This window comes from Eleutherodactylus coqui, chromosome 10 (assembly GCF_035609145.1).
Source record: "Eleutherodactylus coqui strain aEleCoq1 chromosome 10, aEleCoq1.hap1, whole genome shotgun sequence".
Taxonomy (NCBI): Eukaryota; Metazoa; Chordata; class Amphibia; order Anura; family Eleutherodactylidae; genus Eleutherodactylus; species Eleutherodactylus coqui.
Window position 1 is genome coordinate 44,696,320 of NC_089846.1, and position 22,382 is coordinate 44,718,701.

General features: G+C 44.7%; 1 protein-coding gene across 3 annotated transcripts in view; it reads left to right on the plus strand.

Moving 5' to 3' along the window:
- CLCN5 (chloride voltage-gated channel 5) overlaps nt 1–22,382 on the plus strand; it is a 44,988-nt gene that overhangs the window by 21,277 nt on the left and 1,329 nt on the right. For all 3 annotated transcript variants that reach the window (XM_066580957.1, XM_066580956.1, XM_066580958.1), the window contains 9 exons: nt 280–379; nt 3,360–3,547; nt 5,469–5,591; nt 8,274–8,480; nt 13,006–13,086; nt 15,036–15,578; nt 17,902–18,088; nt 19,629–20,027; nt 21,344–21,560. In XM_066580957.1, coding sequence (XP_066437054.1) covers nt 280–379; nt 3,360–3,547; nt 5,469–5,591; nt 8,274–8,480; nt 13,006–13,086; nt 15,036–15,578; nt 17,902–18,088; nt 19,629–20,027; nt 21,344–21,560 — 2,045 coding nt within the window. The remainder of the gene's footprint in view (nt 1–279; nt 380–3,359; nt 3,548–5,468; nt 5,592–8,273; nt 8,481–13,005; nt 13,087–15,035; nt 15,579–17,901; nt 18,089–19,628; nt 20,028–21,343; nt 21,561–22,382) is intronic.

Sequence of the window (22,382 nt, forward strand, 5' to 3'; positions counted from 1 at the left end):
TGGACATAGCTTTCCCAGGTTCAGGCTGTCCGTGGTTTGGACAGCATGATCCTGGTGATATGTTCCCTTTTAATGGGGAATGCAAATATATCCGAAAACCTGGTTTGACAGGTTGAGTGTGGAGGAACATCAAACCTCTTTAAGATGAACTGGAATACAGTTCGCAAGCCAGACCTTCTCTTCCAATGGTTTTGCATGCAGTACTTCTGCTGATCCTTCTGGCATGCAGACTTGCAGTGACACTATAGCTTGCTAACCCAGTAATAATCTGTCTTCCAGATCCTGAGCCGGAGTAAAGAGTCGGCGTGGGCGCTCCTGCACAGTGTCAGCGATGCGTTTTCTGGCTGGCTGTTAATGCTGTTTATTGGTCTTTTAGCAGGTAACTCTGGTTATAGATGTAGAAGAGCTAAGTGTATCATTTGGCACAAGTATGCAAAATGTTGTGTGGTTTTTACATAGGAGGGCAGGTATAGGCATAAGGCCTCGTTCTCACGGGTGACACAGCATCGCCGCAAGGAAATCGCAGCGATATCGTATCGCTGGTCCGTGCGATATCACTGCAATTTCTCGCTGCAATACCCCGACTTTGTAGCACCACACGCAAGGATTTTCAGATGGGGGCTTGAAATATAACCCTTCCACAAAAATAAACCATAGCTGAAATTTAAAAAAAAAAAAAAGTATACATCACCTAGAAGCACTGTCCGTGGCTACACTGCAGCTTCTCTCCGGGTCCCCGTCACTGGTCATTGTCTTCTCTTCTGGCTGGGGATTGAAAAATCCCCACCTACTGGAAGCGCTGGTTGTGATTGGCTGACGCTTAGCCAATTGCAGCCAGCACTCGATGAATGGCTGTAATTGGTTCATTGAGCGCTGTCTGTGATTGGCTAAGCCTCAGCCAATCACAGCAAACGCTTCCAGGAGGCTGGGATTTTTCAATCCACGGCTAGAAGATGATGAAGAGAAACAGTGCCAGGATCCGGGGAGGAGATGCGATAGGGCTGACAGTGCTTCTAAGGTTATCTATACTGTTTTTTTATTTTTTCCCTGCAGCCAAGGCTTAGATTATGGCTTTGATAGTAGGATTTTCTACTGTCAAAGTTGCATCGCACCGCAGGAAAATTGTGTTTTCGTGTTTCACGCAACATAGAGGAAGGCTCTATAGGGAAACATGGGCTACAAAACCTCACGAGTCGCGGGCATATAGCGGGACACGTGAGGTTTTTGTGTCTGATTGTTGCATGCTACAAAACATCGCATGTGTGAAGTAACCCCTAGGAAAGCATGGGCTTCACATACATGCGATTTGTAGAATTGTAGCAACGCGACAAAATCACGTGACTTTGTTGCCCGTGTGAATGATTCCTTATACACATAATATGCAGCCTTAGAGGAAAATACAATCACTTTTGTTTAACTCTATTTGTGTGTATATACTTGAGTTCAACGTAACGTGTTCTGCTTGTTCCGTGTGTCGGGAAACCTTTCTGCAATGAAGTATTCCAGATTGCGTTACATTGTATCCACTATGCTGGTGTTGATCATCGGCAGACATCCCCAGCCCTTAAAGAGACTTGATCGCCTACTTTTAGCCCTATGAGATAAGCTTATGGTCTGGAAGTAGGTGACCCGCTGAGTCTGGGGATGTGTTATACTTGCCTCTCCCTTCGTTCTCCTGGTGTCAGCACTGAAATCTGTCATCGCTGTGCGTTAAGCTGCACTCCTAAGTAGTCCTCCCCTTATACATTTAGGACGGGCGGATTACTTGGCGCGCCACCCAATGCATTGAGTGACTGCTTTCAGTGCTCACACCAGGGAGAGAGAACAGGGGAGGTGAGTATTACACATCCACAGACTCAGCGGGTCGCCTGCCTTAAACCCGTAAGCTTACAGGACTAAAAGTAGCTGAAAATATCCTTAACCCCTTAAGGACACTGTCTATTTTTGCACAAAGGACACATCAATTTTTGGGGGGGGATTTTCATCTCCACTTTTCAAAAGCCTTTTTTTTTTTTTAAACTTTACCATTATGGCCAGACGAGGGCTTGCTTCTTACATGGTGAACTATAGTTGTTATTGGTACCATTTTTGGGGGGATTTTTTTCTACATTGTTGCATTCAAATTTTATTCTTCCATCGATGGAGCTCTGTGAGGGATTGGATTTTTTGTGTGACGAGCTGTAGTTTTTAGTGGTACCTAGAGATGAGCGAACGTACTCGGTAAGGCCGATTTCGCAATCGAGCACCGCGATTTTCGAGTACTTCACTATTCGGGTGAAAAGTACTCGGGGGCGCTGTGGGTGAGCGGGGGGTTGCAGAGGGGAGTGGGGGGGAGAGGGGGAGAGAGAGGGCTCCCACCTATTCCGCGCTGCTACCCCCCGCACCGCCACGCCACGCCCCCCGGCGACCCCCGAATCTTTTCACCCGAGTAGTGAAGTACTCGAAAATCGCGGTGCTCGATTGCGAAATCGCCCTTACCGAGTACGTTCGCTCATCTCTAGTGGTACCCTTTTGGCTTTTTTGATTACACTTATTGCATTATTTTTAAGAGATAAAAGAAAAAAAAGCAAAATGTTTTTTTCCTCCTTTTTTAAATTTTTTTTTAAATGTACAGTTTTTGCCATTAAAGGATCAATAGGTTGTCCTCGATAGAATAATACCAAATATGTGGGATTTAAAAAAAAGAAATTTTAATTTTTATACATATGAGGAAAGTGCGCAAAAAAAGTTTTTTGTTTTTTTTTTTGTTTTTTTTTTATGTCCTCGTAGGGGGGTTGAACCATAACCACTCTTATTACTATAATGCATAAACTTGCATCCTGCTGCCTTAAGTGCCCCACAGCCAGGACGTAAACTTGCGTTGTATATCGTTAAGGGGTTAAAGATCCTTGTGTTTACTTGCCCAAACTACTGGTTATAAATACGGTAGTTTGAGTCAATGAGTTCCATGTGAGTATATAAGTATAATTCATATGATGCCCCTCCTACATGTACCCTCATGACTATGCCGCTCAACAGTTACACTTTGATGTGCCGGTTGCTTGCAGCCCCCTTTGGCCACTTTACCATGAAGGTATTATAGGTGTATTTTTGTGGATGTGGTCCTCTGACCCTATAAGATCTACAGTGCTGCAGTTTTGGGGCCTTGTGGTCGGACTGCTACACCCGCCCTTGATGCGCTCATGTGAAAGTGGTCTTATGCAGAAACTTGATTAGTGCATTGTGCGATGCTGCATGCTCCATGGTTGCTGAGAGGTGAACCCCTAATATATATATATATCCTGTTACACTAAAGGCTCCTCACAATCCAGTTTATAATTGTATCCACAGAAATGTTGACATAGACTCGTGTTCTTTAGGCTCCCTAGCTGGTCTGATTGACATCTCCTCTCACTGGATGACGGACCTAAAGGATGGCATTTGTGTGGAGTGGTTCTGGTTTAACCATGAGCAGTGCTGCTGGAAGTCTGATAATGTCACTTTTGAGGACCGAAATAACTGTCCAGAGTGGAGAAACTGGTCTCAGCTGATAATTGGCCAATCGGAGGTAAGGCATTAAGCTGAATGCTGAGCAGTGTATGCTCTAAGGCTAACTGCACATGGGCGAGCAAGGTAGCGGGCCCAGAAACTCTGCCTGATATCATGCTCGGTAACCTGCGTTGTACCCACGGATGCAAGGCGTGTTTTTTTTTTTCCAGGCAAAAATTCCTCGCTTCTGTGAAATTCCGATCCTCTCGCATGAGTTACACACGTGATAGAGGATCAGAAGTGTTGCCCATTGATTTCAATGGTAAACCTTGCATCGCACTCGCACATCACACTGCATGCGAGAGCCGTGTGATGTATTTAAGGCTCTATTAAAATTAATGGGCGATGAGTTCTGAGGAAGGCGAAAAAATAAAAACCTGCCACAATCGTTTTCTTCAATGTGAGGAGAGACCTCTCATATGTATAACCCCATTCAAAAGAATGGAGTTCATATTCACTCGAGATTCTTGCCCCATGTGAAACCAGCCTAAGAAAGTGTATGCCACAGAGGTCAAACCCCCACCACCCCCCTCTCCTTTTTTGGTTCTAGTACAATACTGCATCGGACTCTTCTCTTCATTCAGTGTGCGCACATATTGGCCTAATGTGCGCATTGCTCTGGACACAGATAGGAGTTCCTTGCATACATTGACTTCCCAGATGGACAATGGGGGAACGGGAGGCAGGTGAGTATAAAAAGCACACCCCTAGACTAAGCAGCCCCTGTTCCATAAGCATAGAAACGTATATCGTATCCACTATGTGGAAGTTGATCGGCATAAATCCTGAGCCGTTAAAGTGTCCATCCGGGCCTGGACAAACAAAGATGGCCACAACAGCTTCCCTGACTGCCTGATGCACACAGCACATTATTTTGTATATATTTAGCCTAAGTGCCCAATAATCGTTCAATTTAAACGCTGCCGGTGAATGAACGACAAACTGTTATTTGTTTGCCATTCAATTTGTGCAGGCATACAAATCAAATGAGCTTCAGCCTGGGTGAACAGGCAGTCATTCATCTATGAGCGACTGCCTGTTTACTGTGAATGTAGCCGGGTGGGCGGAAGCAATCTCCAGCCGCTCCACCTCCATTCACTGAGCGATCATTGCTCCATTGTGAAAGTACAGTTGTGATGATTGCTGGGACGACTGTCGGGCACTTAGGTGCTCTATGAGCGTGCCATGGAACAGGACCCGCAGTTTTTGGTTCTCATAGGACAGGTTCATTTTTAACTTTTTGAGGGTTAAAGAAAACACTTGTAAACTTGTTGTGAGGTTGACTAAATTCGTTCAGTCCCGTCATTCAAGGCGGCTTTAAAGATAAACATGGATCCTCCAAAGCAGAATCTTTCCAGTATTCATGTATAACTTTCTCCTGGAACATATCGTATATACTCCAGTATAAGCCGAGTTTTTCATCACACCCCGCCCCGGCTTATACTCGAGTGAGGTAAAAAAAACCCCGCAATACTCGCCTCCCAGCTGGCGTCTGTGTACCCAGCGCAATGCTGTCCCCGGTGGTGTGGCAGCTGCTTCAGACTTCTCCCCGCTGTCAACTCCCTGGCTCGGTTTTGAATACCCCCACCGTCAGTGCTGTGTCAGGAAGCGCTGTGATTGGATTGAGCGCCAGCCAATCACAGCCGGCGCTAGATCATTCAGTAAATGATATCACTGAATGGCTGTGATTGGTTTATCGAGAGCTGGCTGTGATTGGCTGCTGCTCGTTCCAATCACAGCTCTTCCTCACACAGCGCTGACAGCAGGGGAATACTCGAGTCAATAAGTGTTACCAGTTTTTTTGTGATTAAAACCTATTGACTTGGCTTATAGTCGGGTCGGCTAATAGTGGAGTATATACAGTAACTGTAATAAGTATCTGTGTGTTTAGTGATGGGGTCTAGAATCCTAATCTGTCTCCTAACATTCTCTATTTGCAGGGAGCTTTCCCCTACATATTGGACTACGTCATGTATATTCTATGGGCTCTTCTTTTCTCTCTCCTTGCGGTCTTGTTGGTCCGTAACTTTGCCCCATATGCCTGTGGCTCCGGTATCCCTGAGGTAAGAAGTTGGCTTGCCCTTGTATGAGATAACGGTCATACAGTGATTACTTGGTTTTATTGCTGTCTTTATCCTGTATTAGATTATGATATGAACTAGCGCTGACACTGGAACTCCAGTTTTTTTCCCTCTTGTATCAACTATTCCTTTTATTAGGCCTTTAAAGGGGTTGTCCCGAGGCAGCAAGTGGGTCTATACACTTCTGTATGGCCATATTAATGCACTTTGTAATGTACATTGTGCATTAATTATGAGCCATACAGAAGTTATAAAAAGTTATTCACTTACCTGTTCCGTTGCTGGCGTCCTCGTCTCCATGGTTGCCGTCTAATTTTCGCCGTCTAATGGCCAAATTAGACGCGCTTGCGCAGTCCGGGTCTTCTTATCTTCTCAATGGGTCTCCGTGTAGCTCCGCCCCATCACGTGCCGATTCCAGCCAATCAGGAGGCTGGAATTGGCAATGGACCGCACAGAAGTCCACGGAGGGAGAAGATGCCGGCGGCCATCTTCACCGGGTAAGTAAGAAGTCACCGGAGCGCGGGGATTCAGGTAAGCGCTGTCCGGTGATCTTTTTTAACCCCTGCATCGGGGTTGTCTCGCGCTGAACGGGGGGGGGGGGGGGCGCGGGCGCGGGACAACCCCTTTAATCTTAAACTGATACAACTAACTTCTTTGATTACTGCGTTCAGTTTATAGATTGACATACAAATTGAGTAATTCTGTACATCATTGCACTACTTGTACTGATGCGGTCTGTCTTAGGCCTTGTTCACACATTGCAGATGTCACTTGGAAGTCACCACCAGGACTGGATCTTAAACACAGGTGAAATATAATGACAAGATTTCTTCTTCTTCTTTTTTTTTTTTTTTTTTTTTGCATCCACTTCTGATTTTGACTTTAAAATACTGACCACTCCTGCAATGTGTGGATAAAGCCTTAGCGTTCCAGAGCTGCATTCACAATTCTGCTTGTTGATGGTAACCATCAACAGTACAGCAGAAAGAAGACACGGACAGGTACACAAGGTCGCCGGCCACGGGCACAGGTGGATTCCATACCGGATTCGCCATGCAGAATCTGCGCGTGCCGTCGACATGAGGCCTTAACCCTTTCCAATCCAATTTGTATCCTGGTTTTCCTAGGGGGCTTACTCTTTTTCTGCTGTTATACAACGGTGCTATCTGTTGGCTAAAGCCAGTACTGCATGAGGGGACACGTTGGATGGGCCTCAAGAGCAGAGAGCCTGGCAATATACAGTAAGAGAACCCCGATGAGCGTCTTCCAACATCAGAGCTGTACAGCCTTAAATCATGATGTCTTCAGACGTCAGTCGATTGAAAAGGGTTAATAGGATTACCCCACCAAAAATATTACCACTCCGTAGGATAGTTGACAAATGTTTCATTGCTGGGGTCCAACCACAGGCACCTCTCGGAATCATGAGAATAGCAGACACTGATCCCTTATAGCAAATGAAGCGATGGTGCTCATATGTAACCACCACACCATTCATTTCGATGGAACGCAGGGAAATAGCCGAGTGCACTGCTTGGCTATCTTTATAGACCATGAATGGAGTAGTGGTCCGAAATGCACACTCAGGGGACTTGGTGGGGTTATTTGCCATTCTCGTTATCTCTGTGGTCTCAGCCGTTTGACACCTCCCAGTGATCATTTATCACCTATATTTAGTCCTGTATCTGGGCCAGTAGAGTTATATTACACAAAGGCCTCGATTGTTGGATCTTGTACAGTAGTCTTGATTTAATGGGGTTGTCTAGGATTTTTAAAAAGCGTGGTTGCTTGCTTCCAAACACAGCGCCACCCTTGTCTGTGGGTTGTGTGTGGTATTGCAGCTTGGCTCCCATTCACTTTAATGGAGCTGAGCTGCAATACCACACACAACCTATGGACAAGGGTGGCACTGTGTTTAGAAGAAAGATGCTGTGCTTTTCTAATCCTGGTCAAAGAAGAATCTCATACTAAAAAATCACAGTGTAAGGACAAAGTCCAGGACAGGGGATTATAGTCACAATAAACCTGTAATAACCGACCTTGGGAATAGCATCCAGTAATTGCCCCTTGTAAAACTAGATAGATTACATACCACTCCATGCCAAGTAAACGCTTCCAAGTGATGTGTAATAGTAAATGTCCAAGTTTGTGCCCCAGACCCAATATGCACATTTTATATGGTTTTCTCAGGGGGTACATACAATTGTTACTGCCCAGTAAAAAAAAGAATCGCCCCATGTGATTACTTACTGTTCACTATCTTGGATAAGTTAAAGGCATCTAGTTGTCGATCTATCCTCAAGACAGGCCCCCAATAGTAGATCGGTGGTGCTCCACCACCCGGGACTCACACTGATTGGCTGTTTGCCAGGCTGGTGTGCTTTGTGCACTGAGCTGATTTCTGCAGGAAGCAGACAGCTCTGTTCTCGCTGCAGTGGCCAGGCTTGGTATTACATTCAAGTTATTGGGAACTTTCCCTGCAATACCAAGCCTGGCCACTGCAGTGAGAACAGAGATCTCAGTGGAGATTCTAGGCGGCAGACCCATGCCGATTTACTAGAAGCTAGTCTGTCTGTTTAATGCAGCTACATAGTGGGGGGCAGACTGTGTCATGGAACGTGATTCTTCTCCCGCTGTGACCTGACTGATGTTCTTCCTCTACAGATTAAAACCATACTGAGCGGATTTATTATTCGTGGATACTTGGGAAAGTGGACGTTGATCATCAAGACTGTGACGCTGGTGCTGGCCGTGTCCTCTGGTCTCAGCCTAGGAAAGGAAGGCCCCTTGATCCACGTGGCGTGCTGTTGTGGCAATATCTTATGCCATCTCTTCACCAAGTATCGGAAAAATGAAGCCAAGAGAAGAGAGGTAAGTGAATATGATAATAGGATTAGTTTGGTGCCCTTCTTTTTCTTAGGAGGTTTTCACTAGTCGGCATGTTATGTAGACATTCTCATCCTGTGCAATCCATAGTCTCCATCCCTATGTGAGGCACAAACCAAAGCGCTATGTCTCACAGATTCACCCCTGTGGTTCCATCCCGGTTGCAATTTTCCGCATAAGGACTTCTTCACACGGGTGTTTTTGCACACACAAAGTTTGCTTGCGTGGAGAATAGAACCCATTGATTTCTATAGGTTCTCTCACATTATGTGGTGTTGAGCATAAATGCTTGAAAATATACGTGACTTGGTCTATTTTTGTGCACATTTGCACACCAAAGCCCCCATAGGAGTCTATAGTGGTGTACAAATGTGCATCCGATCCGCACGCAATCGCTAACACTGGGGACTAATTAGGCTGCACAGACTGTTCAATCTCAGGGTGGGTTTGTCCTGCGCCGATGTGAACGGGCCCGGCAGCGCAGAAGAGTAACGTAAAAGTGCTGGTAAGCTCGCGATAGTGCTTCTTTTACAGCACATATACGTCACGCCATCGTGAACATATCTACGCCTATGCTTGTCTGCAGGAGCCTTAAAAGGTGGAAACCAAATCGGAGTCTGCATTGGATTCACAAAACCTAATGTGAAAGAAGCCTTAGGGCTCATGTCCACGGGCAAAATATGATTTAGGATCCGCAGCGGATTACCTGCACGCGGATCCGCACCCCATAGGGATGCATTGACCACCCGTGGGTAGATAAATACCCTCGGATGGTCAATAAAAGGGATTTTAAAAAAAATGGAGCATGAAAAAATCTGGACCATGCTCCATTTTCGTGCGGGTCTCCCGCGGGGACGGCTCCCGCGGGCTTCTATTGAAGCCTATGGAAGCCGTCCGGATCCGCGGGAGACCTAAAATAGGAATTTAAAAGTATTTACCCATCCGGAGCGGACCGGGAAGGTCTTCTCTTCCTCACGGCCGCATCTTGCTTGCTTCGGCTCGGCGGATGTGCCCGGCGCATGCGCGCGGCACGTCGACGACGTGCCGGCGACGTGCCGCCGGCGTGACGAATTCATCCGCCGGCCAAAAAAAGAAGATCCGGCCGTGAGGAACAGCAGACCTTTCCCGCCCGCTACGGATAGGTAAATTCTTTTAAATTCCTATTTTCAGCCCTCATGTCCGCGGGGCAGGAGGGACCCGCTGCAGATTCTACATGTAGAATCCGCAGCGGGCCTGATTTTCCCCGTGGACATGAGGCCTTAGACTGTGGTTACACTGGGGTGGTTAGGGTGCGGTTTAGTAAAAAAAAAACAACAAAAAAAAAAATGCATTTTTTTACTGTTTTTTTTTCCAATTTTTTTTTTATTTTTTTTTTTTATTTTTTTTATTTATTTATTTTTTTAAAACCCCAGCAGTTTTTGACTGATGGGGTTTTCAGTGCAGTTTTACTGCATACTAACCGCCCGGTGTGAATACAGCCTTAGGCCACTCTCACACATGTGGATCCAAACTGGATGGAGGTGCTATTCTACTCTGTATCCACCTCAGTAAATTGTGCTGGGGTCGTCACACATGCAGTGGGTACAGAATATAATAGCGCCCCCTTACTGTTTCTAACATTACAAAAAAAAAACATTATTTCTGTCCCCAGATAATTCAGGACTAATAAGTATAAATACAAAAAAATGTCATTCTAGGCTGGATGTAACATTTTTGGTGGGACAATCCCTTTTAAAAAGCAAGTGTAAAGAGATACCCTACATGTTGGGGAGTGTTCGCACAGGTATGCTGTGGGATTACGTTGGGGTTCCAGGAAACGGCACAGTAAAATTCACCTACATTGTGAAATGGACATCACTTCGGTGTCCATATTACAAGTTCTTTGTTTGTTACAGTTTGGATCATAGAATGACGTAGTTGACTACACTAATAAACACCCCCCTCCCCAATTCCATTTGGTCTTGGCACTGAATTTTGGCCCAAAATGGGAGGGTCACTTTAAATACCACCACCACCATAAGTGGCTTCAGCTATCACAACTTTTTTTTCCTGTGCATTATTGCCCTCTATCGTTGAGTGTAAATGTCCCCATCTTTCACTTGTCTGTCGAACGATGATTTTATGTTCAGCAGAAGAGCTGATAGCAGGGACATCATGCTGTGTTCTCCGCGGAGAGCGCTGATATCATTGTCTCAGCTGGCAGCCCCACAGCAGAACAAAGGGAATGTATTCACAGAACAGACCACCCGCTATTCTCTGAATATAGCTCCCGGCAGCTCACATGCATTAATAAGCTACTAATAGGCATTAGAACCAATTAGTAGTTTATGCAAAATGATCACTCAAAAGCCATCTTTTGAGCAATCATCTTTGTGTGTATGTGAGCCCTAAGCCAGCATAGACTCCCAGTGAAATGTCTAAAGGCCCATTTACATGCAATGATGATTGCTCAAAATTCGTTCAAATGTCTGAAAATGAGTAATAATCATTACATGTAATTGCGGGCATGGTGCACTTTTCGGTTGAACGATTATTTTATGGTGAACTTAAAATCCATTGTTCTGCTACTGAGATAAACCAAACACCTTTATCTCTCAATAGACATCAGGCTGTTCTCCTCATGGCATGTTTACACTAGCCAGGAGAGAACAATGCAGCTGTTTAAACACATGCTGCGCTCTGCAAACAACTCCTAGAGGTCCTTTTACATGCAAATGAAGATGATAAAGTGTTAATGGCCATTAACGCTTTATGCAAATGGATCGCTAAATCTTTCAGTAGTTTAAAAGATTGAGGGTGTCTTAAGGTTTGCTGCAGAACTTGGTGCAGATCTGCAGTAGAGTTCATCCTTTCCTTTAAATACAAAGTGAAGATGTGAAATCTGCACCAAAACTTGCATGTATAAGGGTGGGAAACATATGGTGCTGCTAGCCACATTTAGCCAAACTACGCCTACCTTCAGCAACCAGAAGCTGCCTGAATTATCAGCAAAATTATGCAGTCACTGGCCATTTTTGGATTACTTGATAAGAAAGACCCTATAAAATGTAGGTGAAACCTTTTCATAGATATCCACCACCCCTTTTACTCAGAGCCCCTGCAGGGATCATACCTCTTCTGCACACCCCAGGGACCCTTGAGTTGGTGTAGTCACTCCTTTTTGTCACACATCACACCCTGAAAATGTTTCCTGTAGTGATGATCGGGTGGTTTACCGGATCGGTCTACAAGCGGTAGAGGTTGTCCCTGATCTTGTCTTAAGAAGTTCTTGAAGTAAAGCCTTCCATTTTGGAACCTACAAAAGGTTCCCGAATAACCAAATCGCACCACGCCAAGCAGATTTTCCCAGCTGAGAACAGCGGTGGGGAACGGCCTGTAAGGTTTGGTTCACACATATTGGAATTGTTGCAGAATTTCGGCTTTGGAGTGTATGCCAAAATTCCACAACAATGTAAGTAAATGGGGTTGTAAGTAGCCTTATCCACTTATGTGGGAAGTAGACCTGCTCTATCTGATGCAGAAATGTAGTGGATTCAAAGATTACGTACTTTTTTTTTTCTGTACTACTAAAAAATGTTAATTTTGGTATTAGTGTGATAGTTCTGACCCATAGAATAATGTGATCATGTCATTTTTGCTGCTAGGTGTTTAACGTAGAAACAAGACCCCTCCCCCACCTCAAGATTGTGGAATTGTGCTTTTTTTCTTTTCCATTTAACTCCACTTATAATTTTTAAAAAGTTTTCCAGTACATTATATGGTACAATACATAGTCCCATTAAAAAATACAACTAGTCCCGCAAAAAACAAGCCCTCAGACATCTATGTTGATAAATAGGAGTTATCATTTTTTGAAAGTGATCTCTCCCATCATCTATTTGACTGTAACAAGGGGGCGCCATCTAGAGGAAAGAAGGTTTTTACACCAACATGGATGGGGGGGGGGGGTTCAGTCATCAAACCATTTCCTTTTTCTCGCCGTACTGCAGATGTTTCCTCCGTGTGCCCGGTAGGACATGAGCAGTACAGCTGCTTGTGTGTTATTAGTTAGATTAGGTTTGACTATAATTGAGCCTTCAATAACGGGCCACATTTTATTAGTAACCAGTGCAGAAAACCAGGTAATTCCAAAGGGTTCATTTTTATTTTTTTTTCTGGCAGCTGTTTAATTTCTTTCACTTTGGTGAAATTTTGGCAGAAGTATTGTTTTAAAGTGGCTGCAATATTTCCGCTGTGAAGCCAAAGGCTGGAACCCTCAGGCAATATTTACTGCCCCCAAACCAGCCAAGTAAAGGTGTGCAGCACAATGCGAACCGGTTAATGAGCGGCGGTGTGTAGGTGGAAGCAGATGGGGGACCGGGATCACAGGGGACGTGATGGTAGTTTGGTCGCTCTATATTTCGCCTTTATTGGATTAACCTCCTCTGTTCTCCTGTGGGAAATAACTGTAGTGAGTCAGAACAATTCCCCTCATGTACACAGCGGTGACTTTTGTATTCTCGACAATTAGGTCCTGTCTGCAGCGGCCGCCGCCGGAGTGTCTGTGGCCTTTGGTGCCCCTGTCGGAGGAGTCCTTTTTAGCCTGGAGGAGGTAACTGCTTTTCATACTATTTATTAAATTGTCTCTCCTCTTGCTTCTTTTGTCACCTTTTTAAAGATTTGCAGGCCCAGTAAATGTCAAAGTTTCACTTGGCTGTAATGTCTAAAACAGTTCGGTCAGTAGTTATGCTTATACAAAACTGCTGACAGATCTTTTTGGAGCAGGGAGGCATCATAACTTTATGAACCCCTTAAGAACCAAACACTGTAAATTTACTGCGCTTGGTCCTGGGCTTTAATTACACCAGATCGCAGAAATATGGCGCAGGATTAAAACCTACACTCCTGCAATCAAGCAGGAGCAGGTTGGGTTCTCAGCTGTTAGTCACAGGAGGAAAAGAAAGAATCCTTTTTTTTTTTTTTTTTAACCGCTGCTGCCGCCTTCTTTCCCAGTTACATAGGGCTCAGTGAGCGCTATGTACTAAAAAGTGGAAGTGTGTCTTCCACTTTGTGAGTCGGCGGTCACATGACCGCTGTGATTCCCTGGCACAGCAGAGCTGCACAGTCCTAGCAAACCCTGATCAGCTCTGTTAGTGACTATTGTCATGACAGGGGGCTGTTTTCCCTGTATCTGTGGCTCCTATCAATACCCCAGCTACAGTGGAAAAGTGTGTAATAAAAAAAAACTCATGTGACTATCCCCCAGAGGTCAAATATGACATCATGGAGGACAAAGATGGTAAAAAAAATAGTTTCAAAAATAAGAGGAAAAAATTACAGAATAAAATATAAAAAATACATAAACAAAATGACCCAATGCCGATGCCAAGCAAAACCATCGCCATATGCGCCCTGTAATCCAATACCATACATATTATATATCAAAATGTCTAAAAAAAAAATGCGGAACCCCTTCCCATACTTTATATTAGTGTAAACATACTAATTAAAAAAAACAAACATTCTTTTTTTTAACCCTGATAAAAGAAAAAAATGCAAAAAAAAAGTTAAGGTTCAAAACAATCTGGTCTTTAAGGGGTTAAAGTTGGTATTGGTGAAAAATGTAACTTTAATCCCTGGCACAGGCTCACTACAAGCGCTGTGCGGGCCGGACGTCTTCCTACGGTGCTCTCCCTCTGTCCCGATAGGAAACGGCTGCAGCTATCAATCATTGTTGGATAGTATCTGATTGGATAGAGAGAGAACGCCCGGGAAAAAGATGTCTGCCCACAGAGCACTTGTGGCCCACAGAGGTTGGGGATTGCTAGTTGACCTTTGCACTGATGCGGCTATTACCAGCTCTAATAATGATTTGATGCCTTCCTACTTGCGGGCCCCTACGTAGACGGGACAGCGATTTTGCATGAAACGCTCATAGAATCACTTTTCAGCGGAGCAGTAAGGCCCCCTGTCCACGCTGTCTGAAGCTTTCTATAGCGTTGCTATGGAAAGCGCCGTCCCCTGTCCACGAGCGGAGAACCATTGCGATTCTCTGCTCGCAGCAGGCAGTTCGCAGCATGCTGCGAATTGCTCCGATTCTACGCGGTCTATCAGATTAGGCTGACCGGCGGAGATTCGTCTGCGGCTCCTGCTCCTGGGCAGCGGCTCCCGCAACGCCCGTGGACAGGGGGCCTTAGTCTTAAATCTCTCTGCCTACTGCACATGCATTGCCCCGTTTTGGCTGTTTTTCTGACCCAACCTACATTGTGACCTGTAAGGGAACATTCATATGTAATAGAATTGCTGCTGCAAGGAAATATGCAGAAAAGCCAGCAGCGCCAATTTTGTGTGGATTTTGTTGTAAATTTTCCGCTACAGATTTTTCTGTGGATTATGCAAAAAAAAGGTTCAAATCTCACCCACATGGCTGGTGAAGTTATCCATTGCAGAGTTTACATGTGCAAATCCACACCGGAAAATCCATGATGCTTCCTCCATATGTGAATGGGGCCTACCGCTGGAGTGTGAGGGGCTCGCTGATGACCTCCTTGTTTCTTGCAGGTCAGTTATTACTTCCCACTGAAGACTCTCTGGAGGTCGTTCTTCGCTGCATTAGTAGCCGCTTTTACATTGCGCTCTATTAACCCTTTTGGAAATAGTCGCTTAGTCCTGTTTTATGTGGAATTTCACGCTCCGTGGCATCTTCTAGAGCTCATCCCGTTCATCCTCCTGGGAATATTTGGAGGCTTATGGGGCGCTCTCTTCATTCGGGGGAATATAGCGTGGTGCCGTAGAAGAAAGACCACTAAGCTGGGTCGCTATCCTGTTGCAGAGGTGCTAATCGTCACGGCCATCACTGCCGTTATAGCGTTTCCTAATGACTACACTCGGACGAGCTCTAGTGAACTGATATCGGAGCTTTTCAATGACTGCGGATTGCTAGATTCATCCAAACTTTGTGACTACAATAACGATTTCAACAGCACAAACGTGGGCAATCTGCCTGATCGCTCCGCCCGCAGTGGCGTCTACACTGCGTTGTGGCAGCTGTCCTTAGCTTTGATCTTTAAAGCGGTTATCACCATCTTCACATTTGGCATGAAGGTAAGCTAGTGGAATGTGCTTATTGCCTTCATCGTGTATGGATGATATGAAGCTAAACAAACATACATAATATGATTAGACCTCCATAAGCCAAACACCTAAAACTCACATGGCCAATAACCATCCGTGTTTTATTTCTGCCTGTAAAACCATTTTGTTTGGAAGCAAATTCTCTTCTGCACGGAACTGAGGAATTGCAAACAACACCATAGAATAATATTGGTCCACAAATTCTGCACTTTCCCCATATATACGAGAGAAAATGGGCAAGAGTTCTAGGCAGGTGCAGAAAAAATGCTGCAAAGTAAGAATGCTTTCAAAAATCAGTGTTGTTAATTTTGTTTTTTAGTTAACATCAAAGTGAATGAACAAAGAAATCTAAATCCAATCCATATTTGGTGTGACCACACTTTGCCTTCAAAACAGCATCAGTTCTTCTAGGAACACTTGCACAAAGTCAGGTATATGATTAACCGATTATACCAAACAGATGATAATGATCATCATTTTCATATGTAGGTTGAAACACAGTCATTAAGTGAAAAAGAAACTGCTGTTTCTCATCAAGTTTTAAGCCTCCTAAACAGCAAAGGTGAGGTTGTGGAAGACAGTTTCGTGTTACAGATCGTAAACTATGTTTAGGGCCGGTTTCAGACAAAATGTGGCCCTGAGCAAAATTCTGAAATATTGTACCAGTTCAGTCAACTCGGCTAATTAACAGTGAGCAGTGTCCTCTTCAGACCTGATATGACGTCCACATTATGTGCTTCCTGAACAGATTAAAAGGATTGTCCCAAAATTGACTTTTATTGCCTATCCTATGGATAGGTGTTTAAAGTCTGGTGGGTTGTGGTCTCTCCTACGACGGCTCCATCAATTCCCGAGTCTCCCTCTTCTCGTCACTTTAGGATTGCTCTACACTGACGCGCAGTGACTTGAAGAATAAGTGGGCAGTGGTGGCACATGTGCAGTGCCACTCCATTCGTTTCAGTAGGGCTGACAGAAATAGCACAAGCACTTTTTCTCCGGCAGAGCTAGCAAAGGTAATTGGAGCAGAGGAGAGGGGGACACGGGAGAGAGGTCTGGTCAGAAGTGGTCTTCATGTAAGAATTGTGGCCAAAATCAACTTAGAAAAAGGGCCAAGCAACTCAACAATGCACAAAAACATAGGAACTGGCAGCAGGAGCTCTGGAGTAATTAGTCAAAATTTGTAATATTTGGCTGTAACAGAAGGCACCTTGTTCACTGAAGGGCTGGAGAACGGTACAATAATGAGTGTCTGCAGGCAGCAGTGAAGCATGGGGGAGGGCGGTACAATGACTGTCTGCAGGCAGCAGTGAAGCATGGTGGAGAGCGGTACAATAATGACTGTCGGCAGGCAGCAGGGAAGCATGGTGGAGAGCGGTACAATAATGACTGTCGGCAGGCAGCAGGGAAGCATGGTGGAGAGCGGTACAATGAGTGTCTGCAGGCAGCAGTGAAGCATGGTGGAGAGCGGTACAATAATGAGGGTCTGCAGACAGCAGTGAAACATGGTGGAGAGCGGTGCAATAATGAGGGTCTGCAGACAGCAGTGAAACATGGTGGAGGCTCCTTACAAGTTTGGGGCTGCATTTCAGCAAATTGAGTTGGGGATTTGGTCAGGATTAATTGAGTCCTCAATGCTAAGAAATACAGGCAGATACTTTATCCATCATGTAATACCATCAGGGAGGCATCTGATTGGCTCCAAATTTATTCTGCTGCCGGACAACAACCCAAAACATACTGCCAATGTCATTAAGAACTATCTTCAGCATAAGGAAGAATAAGGAGTCCTGGAAGTGATGATACGGCCCCACAGAGCCCTGATCTCGCATCATCCAGTCTGTCTGAGATTATATGAGGAGACAGAAGGATTTGAACAAACTACATCCACAGACGGTCTGTCGTTAGTTCTCCAAGATGTCTGGAACAACCTCCCTGCCGAGTTCCTTCAAAAACAGTGTACAAGTGTACCTAGAAGAATTGATGCTTTTGAAGGCAAAGGCTGGTCAGACCCAATATTTCTGTGATTTTGTTTTCTTCTGTTCATTCACTTAGTTTTTTTCCCCTCAATTAACAAAATACAAACACTTCATCTATTTTAAAAGCATGTTTTCCACACCTGCCTAGAACGATTACACGATGGGGAGATTAGTTACTGTTATATTTCTGATGTAAGAGGGTGAGCGCTCTTTACGGCTCTGTAGCCAACCTGCTGCCATATATTATGACGTGTACTTCGTGACCATCCAGGAATTGCTCATTAATGTGAGGCTTATGATCTGATATTTACATATAGGTACCTTCTGGATTGTTCATACCCAGCATGGCGGTTGGTGCAATAATGGGAAGACTGATGGGAGTGTGTATGGAACAGCTGGCATTCTATCACCATGACTGGCCTATCTTCAAGGGATGGTGTAGCCAGGGGGCAGACTGCATTACCCCGGGTCTTTATGCTATGGTAGGAGCGGCTGCGTGTCTAGGTAAGTACAGTAATTGAGCACTATACGTGGTCAGTGGTCTCCAATTTATGGCTCCCAGGCTGTTGCAAAACTGCTGCTCCTATATACTCAGTTACAGGTTACCAACTCCATGTACCAAATGCTAGGCCCAAAATACACTGCGTGTATACTGTGCAGTAATCCATCACACATATCCATAATAATCCAGATAACAAAGGGTGTTTTTAAGGCAAACCGCTGGGAATATGTTCATAATTTAGTATAGTGGAGCTACTAGGGTTATTTAGCATACCAAATCCATTAATTACTTCTCATTGGTTCCTTAAATGTAAGTTCGCAAGATACTCTGTACAAAATGGGTTCTTGACATGACGAATAATGATGTCTACTGTTGCATGGTACCACGTTACTTGGCTGTACAGGAGCATTTGCCAAAACCATACCCCCTTCCTCCAATCACGATCAGCATACACACCACCTTTTCTCCATGAACTTTGCTATAGATAATGTGTATTATGAGCAGGAGGCAGGCAGAACAGGAAGTCTGTGAAGTTCAATTTCAGCCAATAGCTGCAAGCAGGAAGTGATGTCAGGGGGGAGGTGGAGTGACATTTTGGCAACCTCACTAGAACAGTTGGGTAACACGTAGTATCAGGAGTTATTTTCTGTGGCAAGGGCCTGAAGTGTATGGAGCACCTTGGGAAATTACTTTTGGGGGAACCAAGTGGAAGTCCTATTTGACCCAAACTGCTCCATTCTTGTTCTGTTTTTGATATTACAAATCGTCTTCCTTCATTTTATTGGGGACAAAGCTGCACTACCTCCTGCAACCTATGCACAGGAGTGGCACTATTTCTGGAAATGTACATGCCCTTTTTCTAAGCTTAGATAATCTGCTTTAAATGTTTTTTGGGGGCTATTTTTATTGATGACCTATTCTCGGGATAGGTCATCAATAGTTGATCGGCTGGGATCCTTCACTTGGGACATCAGCCAATGAACTGTTCCCACACGCACTGTCATCAGAAAAATACACAGGGTCCGGAGTAGAAGCTGACGCTCTGACCCCTGTGTAGTGGCTGGTGTAGGTAATTGCGGATGTGGCTCTAGTTAAAATCAGGGAGAGCTGCACCTGCAGTTACCAGTATCGGCCACTACAGGAGTTGGAGCAATCTACTTCCATGCCATACTGTGTGTATTTTGCCGGTGACAGCAGGCACTGGAACAGTTGACCATTCGGTGAACCCCAGCCGATCAGCTATTGTTGACCTATCCTAAGGATAGGTCATCAATTAAAACTGCCTGGAAAACGCCTTTTTGTAGGTCCGTTTTACAAGTGACCATTTTGCCTGACATTTCACCCTGTAGTGTAGGGAGTTTCATCTGCATTTGGATGGCTGAAGTCTCCATATATAGTCAGGCGAAATGTTTTATTTTAGTTTGTGTTTTTTACTAATCTAGAATAGGCAGTACTGTTATGTTCATGTTTCTGCTTCTTACACTCTTTTGCAATGATAAAAAAAAAAGTTCTAAAACTTTTCAATTACTTTTACATTTCTAGGTGGAGCCACTCGCATGACTGTCTCGCTTGTAGTCATAATGTTTGAATTGACCGGTGGATTGGAGTACATCGTCCCACTAATGGCTGCGGCCATGACCAGCAAGTGGGTGGCAGATGCTTTGGGAAGGGAAAGTATCTATGATGCCCATATCCGCTTGAATGGTTACCCTTTCCTGGAGGCCAAAGAGGAGTTCAGCCATAAAACTCTTGCAATGGATGTAATGCGACCACGACGTAATGACCCAACCTTGACCGTCATCACTCAAGATAGTATGAACGTGGCTGACATTGAGGCAGCAATTACAGAGACAACATACAGTGGCTTCCCGGTGGTGGTTTCTCGAGAATCTCAGAGGCTTGTAGGTTTCGTGTTGAGGCGAGACTTAATAATCTCAATTGGTAAGAAGAGAACTGTGCAAATGATTTTCTGAAATAAAGTAAACCATACTCCATGTTCAATTTCAAAAATCTGCCTGTACATTAGAGTGGCTGTCCAGTCAAGAACGAGGCCGACTCTAAAATATACTTGCCCGTAGAGTTCTGCTCTGGTCCATCGGTCTAGTGTTTGGAATCCATTACAGCAATGGGGTGTCCATAGTGACATCATGCTGTGTGGCAGCAACTTCTTCCAAAGAAGAATGGTGGGAACTTGTCACCAGGTTCATGCCATCCTAACTATGTGCAGCGTGAACTTTGGGGCAGGTACGGTCATGGCAGCCATGTATGTTTCATATATTGAAAGTCCGCTTGAAGTGGTGCTTGGTCTTCACAAGGGTGGCAACTCAATAGTCTCAGCCCACCCAGGCAGCCAAGACTGGAGAAACAGTCAGGGTCAAACCCTACTCCAAGTGGAGCTTCGAAGTATGTTTCTCATGCCTGAACTGTACATACTTCTCCAGAGTTCATACTATCAGTGGTTCGGGCAGCATGAACCTGGTGACGGGTTCTTTTTAGAAATGTTGGCCACTTTAAGAAGAATATTAAGAAATTATTTAGAAACCTTAAACAGCTTAATAATATGTCTCTACTAGAAGTTATACACCATTTTCACTAAAAGTGAAGCCACGCCCCTTGTTTGAGAAGTCTTCTCTTCTGATCGTACGCCGCTCTTCTCCTCAATATGGACGCAAATGCGGAGGAGGGTGGGGACAAGACATGTCTCTCTGCATCCTTCATTGTAACATACTGCACCTGCAACTTCTAAGAAACCATTACTAAGGCCGGTCTCACACGACCAGATTTGAATTGTGGATTCCACGAGCGTATGATCCACAGTAATGCACAGATCAATCAGATGCATTGATTTACGCAGTTCCAATCACATTAGTGTGTCGGAATTGCGTAATCCATGAGCGGGAAAATAAAACGCAGCATGTTCTGGTTTACCGTGGATATCCGCGAAATAGAGACCATTGCTCTCTGTGGTCATGGATATATACTGCGTACGGGTATCCGCGTCATTGTTGAGCGACATCCATCATGCTTCTCCGTCATTAAGTTCAGAAAATGCTTTAGACTTCCTGAATAATCTACAAGTCATGATAGGGACATGTGAACGTGACGATATATTAGCGGTCAGAAGCAATAAATTAACTTTCATTGTGCAGAAGCACATTATGTGCAGAGCAGAAAAGTTTTTCTGGTTTTGTCAATTTATTGTCTAATATTGACTTTTTTTCTCTTTCTCTCATTCTCCTCTGGGCTTCCTACTACAGAGAGTGCCAGGAAGAAACAAGATGGCATTGTGAGCTCATCCAGGATCTACTTCACAGAACATACCCCACCGCAGCCGCCTACAGCACCGCCCAGTCTAAAGCTCCGCAGTATTATGGACCTCAGTCCTTTCACAATCACAGACCAGACACCAATGGAGATTGTGGTTGACATCTTTCGAAAGCTTGGGCTACGCCAGTGCCTAGTAACGCACAATGGGTGAGAGATTTTGTGTAATATCCAGGGACATCCAGTCATTGGCATTGATACTAAAGCTGCTATCTGGAATGGATAGGGTTAAGGCTCATTTAGACACGATTTTCGCTCAAAAGCCGTGTTTTGAGTGATAACCGTTGCATCTAAACGTGCAGCCATTGTGCCCTGTTCCTTCATTGCTCACTTCTAGTTTTCTAGAAATGAGCGATGACTCTAATCAACGGCGCAGGCTGATATTTCAGCCGGCAGCGCTGATAAGATTCTGTTAGCTGGTATCCCGCTGGCAGTTGTCAGCGAGACACCAGCTGAAAGCATGGAAAAGAAAGGAGCTGTATACAGAAGACCGCGCTCAGAGTGCTCAGCTATATATGAGCTAAGCGCCCCTGGAACACAGCAGCTGTATACACAAGACAGCTCTCCTGCTGTCTTCTGTATACAGCGGGAGGCTTCATTTACACACTAATAAGCTCTTAAGTAGCTAATTAGCTACTTAAGAGTTTATGCAAAGTGAACGCTCAAAACTGTCACTCAGACTGTCGTTTGAGCGAATTTTGAGTGATCATCTTGCCGTGTAAATGCACATAACGATTATCGCTCAAAAGATTGTGTAAATGAGCCTTTAAAAACGCACAATTTCCGTTGGGTGGGAAAGCGTATTGTAGATTTCTTGGAAATACTCAACAGAAACACGGCGCTCTGATGTCGGAGGCTGTTCTGTATGTGCATGTTACAGTATTGCTTCATCCCCCTTATTTGCATGTTACACCGAGGAGCGTAAATGGCCTTTTGAGTCTCCTCACTCACCGTCTAGGTGCTTTCCCTAAA